This window comes from Anneissia japonica, unplaced genomic scaffold, assembly GCF_011630105.1.
Source record: "Anneissia japonica isolate Jap-2015-1 unplaced genomic scaffold, ASM1163010v1 scaffold3513_len14244_cov120, whole genome shotgun sequence".
NCBI lineage: Eukaryota > Metazoa > Echinodermata > Crinoidea > Comatulida > Comatulidae > Anneissia > Anneissia japonica.
The window spans coordinates 4,456-7,049 of NW_022735727.1; the positions used below are offsets into that span (position 1 = coordinate 4,456).

At 36.2% G+C, this 2,594-nt stretch overlaps 1 protein-coding gene across 1 annotated transcript; it reads left to right on the forward strand.

Annotated features, from left to right (window-relative positions):
• The first annotated feature begins 355 nt into the window (after positions 1-355).
• On the forward strand, positions 356-1,588 carry LOC117116676 (otolin-1-A-like). The gene has a single exon (XM_033260761.1). The coding sequence runs from the start codon at positions 399-401 to the stop codon at positions 1,116-1,118; it is 720 nt and encodes a 239-aa protein (XP_033116652.1). The 5' UTR covers positions 356-398; the 3' UTR covers positions 1,119-1,588.
• Positions 1,589-2,594: the final 1,006 nt, after the last annotated feature.

The window sequence follows — 2,594 nt, forward strand, 5'->3', positions numbered from 1 at the left end:
CGATGTTAAGGCTGTATTTAGCGGCGCCCCTGCCTTACCGCTCGGCTTGTTATTCATTTTTTAAAAATTATTTTGACAGACCTCATATAAATTTAAATTCTATAAATATTGATTTCTATGTAAAGCATATACTACCAATGCATAGAAGTAACACATCAAGTAAAAATACTGGGTAGCAGCACTGGCATATCTAGGGGGCAAAAAGGTGTTTATATCCCTCCACCTTCACATCACCCAACCAACAATGTCATGTGTACATAAAGCAACCCTCACGACTGTTTCATATTGATATTTTATATTGTCTAGAAATTAATAAACTCATGACGTTTCTTGAAAACACAAGAGCATATACAAGTTAATATAAATAATGCATTTTAATTTAATCATTTCAGATCAAAATGTATCTTGCAATTGCTATAAAACTCAGCATTATCTGCATCATCCAAGCAGCTGCTCAAGGTGATACCCAAGTTTGTAGTGGCTGTTGTACTGCTCCTGCAGGGATTCCTGGAATTCCAGGCAGCCATGGTAATCCTGGTGGTCCTGGTCCAACAGGCATGAAAGGAGATGTTGGGGAAAAAGGAGAGAAGGGAAACCAGGGATCAGATGGAAGAGATGGGCTTCCAGGTAAAATAGGACCAATCGGTTTACCGGGTGCTACTGGTGAGAAAGGAGGAAAAGGAGAGAAAGGTGAACAAGCTACCACAATCAGCCAGCCCAAATCTGCCTTCTCAGTTGCATATAATGTAAACCCAGACCGCCTACCAGTTAGTCCTATGAAATACCCGTTAATAATTACCAACTTTGGGAATGACTACAATAAAGAAACAGGAAAGTTTGTCTGTCAACATCCAGGCATCTATGTCTTCCAGTTTACATCAGGCTCATCAAGTGGTAATGATAATATTTTGACAAGCATCAAAAAGAATGGGCAACGCATTCTCTCCTCATGGGAGAGTGGTTCAGGCTACAAATCAGCCAGCAACATGGTAGTTCTTGATTTAGTAGCAAATGATGAAGTGTGGACTGAGCCTTACAGTACCAGCCATAACTATTACTACAGTAGTAGCTACATCTACTGTTCTTTTTCAGGCTTCCTGCTTTATGCATCTGCATAAGGAAATTTTGAAAACCTAATAATTACAAATTCCAAATCAGCAAATAGAATATGACAATCTTTTTTAATGACTTTTTATCATTAGTAAATAACATAGTATTAGAAAAAAAGTTGGCAATGCTCACTCAATGCTGCATTGAATGTCAGCAGTAATTACAAAAATTCAATTCAATTCAATATTTATTTGCTCCAAAAGCTTATCCGCCATACAAGAAACATGCTTTTAGTGGCTTTATATGGCCTCCTATACACACTACAATATTTTCTATATTATATGATAGTGAATACAGGCATATTTGTAGTAAATAGCTTAGATAATAATGCTACAATTATAGTCCAAGGCACAGCAAGCATTCTTAGCCTACGATGTAACATCATACAGTTGTTAGTTCATGATACTTGATTAATAATAAAATACAATCTGATCATTTTACTAGAACTAGCTAATGTTTTTGGAATTCTCTATTATTAAGTACTATGAATAAAAGAAATTTAAAAATGAACAAACATGTTAAAAATTGTTTGGTTTTTGTCTGAATTTGTGCTGACATCAAAGCTCATTTAACAGGATTTTGCAAAAATGTGGTGTGAAAACCAAAGTGCATCAAGTCTACAAATCCCACAACTGCAATATTGGGGGTTTGCATTACCGACTATAGTCGAACCCCTCAAACAAATTCTTCGTTATAATTATCTTGCGAACTAGTTTTAATAAATATATTTTATTTATAAATAATAATAAAATTATGTTGTATGATGTCTATTCACATTATACTGTACTAGTATATAGGTATAGGCCAGGTTTTATTCTAGGCTGAGATATTAACACGTTGCAGCTTAGCTAAGGCCTGGATAAACAGGCACAAAAAACACAATAAAACACCAGAAATTATTAGTCAATGAAAGAAACATACCTAAATTTTAAACAGACTAATTTTCTCAATTTAGTTTATGCTTCAAAGTGAATTATCCCAGAATCATCTAACCTACATTCAGCAACTCTCAACTGATAGGTTACTAATCATACCAGATACTGCAGGACATATCAACACATATAGGTTTATGTGCTTTGCTGATGATTTACTCAAAAAAAAAAAAGAATAGGCCTACAAAACAGAAAATGGAGTTGGATATTACATGATATCCTTTATTTCACTTTTTACACATAAAAATTGGTGTGTGCAGGTATACTTGACTCGCTTGGTGTGTGTACTATGTTTGGTTACTCACATAGTATGTGTGTATGGTCGAATCGCAGTTGGATTTATATAGCACTTGATACCGAACAGTCTCTGCATTGATGTGTGAATTGGCTCTTATAATAACTTGCTTCTCCCCTGAGAGTCTCTCTGTGTCTAAGCTACCTGGTCCACCAGTCTGAGCTACTCTTGTCTGTCCACAATAGGGAGGGGTGAATGGACCAGTACCCTGGGGTAGGTCCCCCCCAGTACCCTGGGGTAGGTCCCCCTACTTGTCT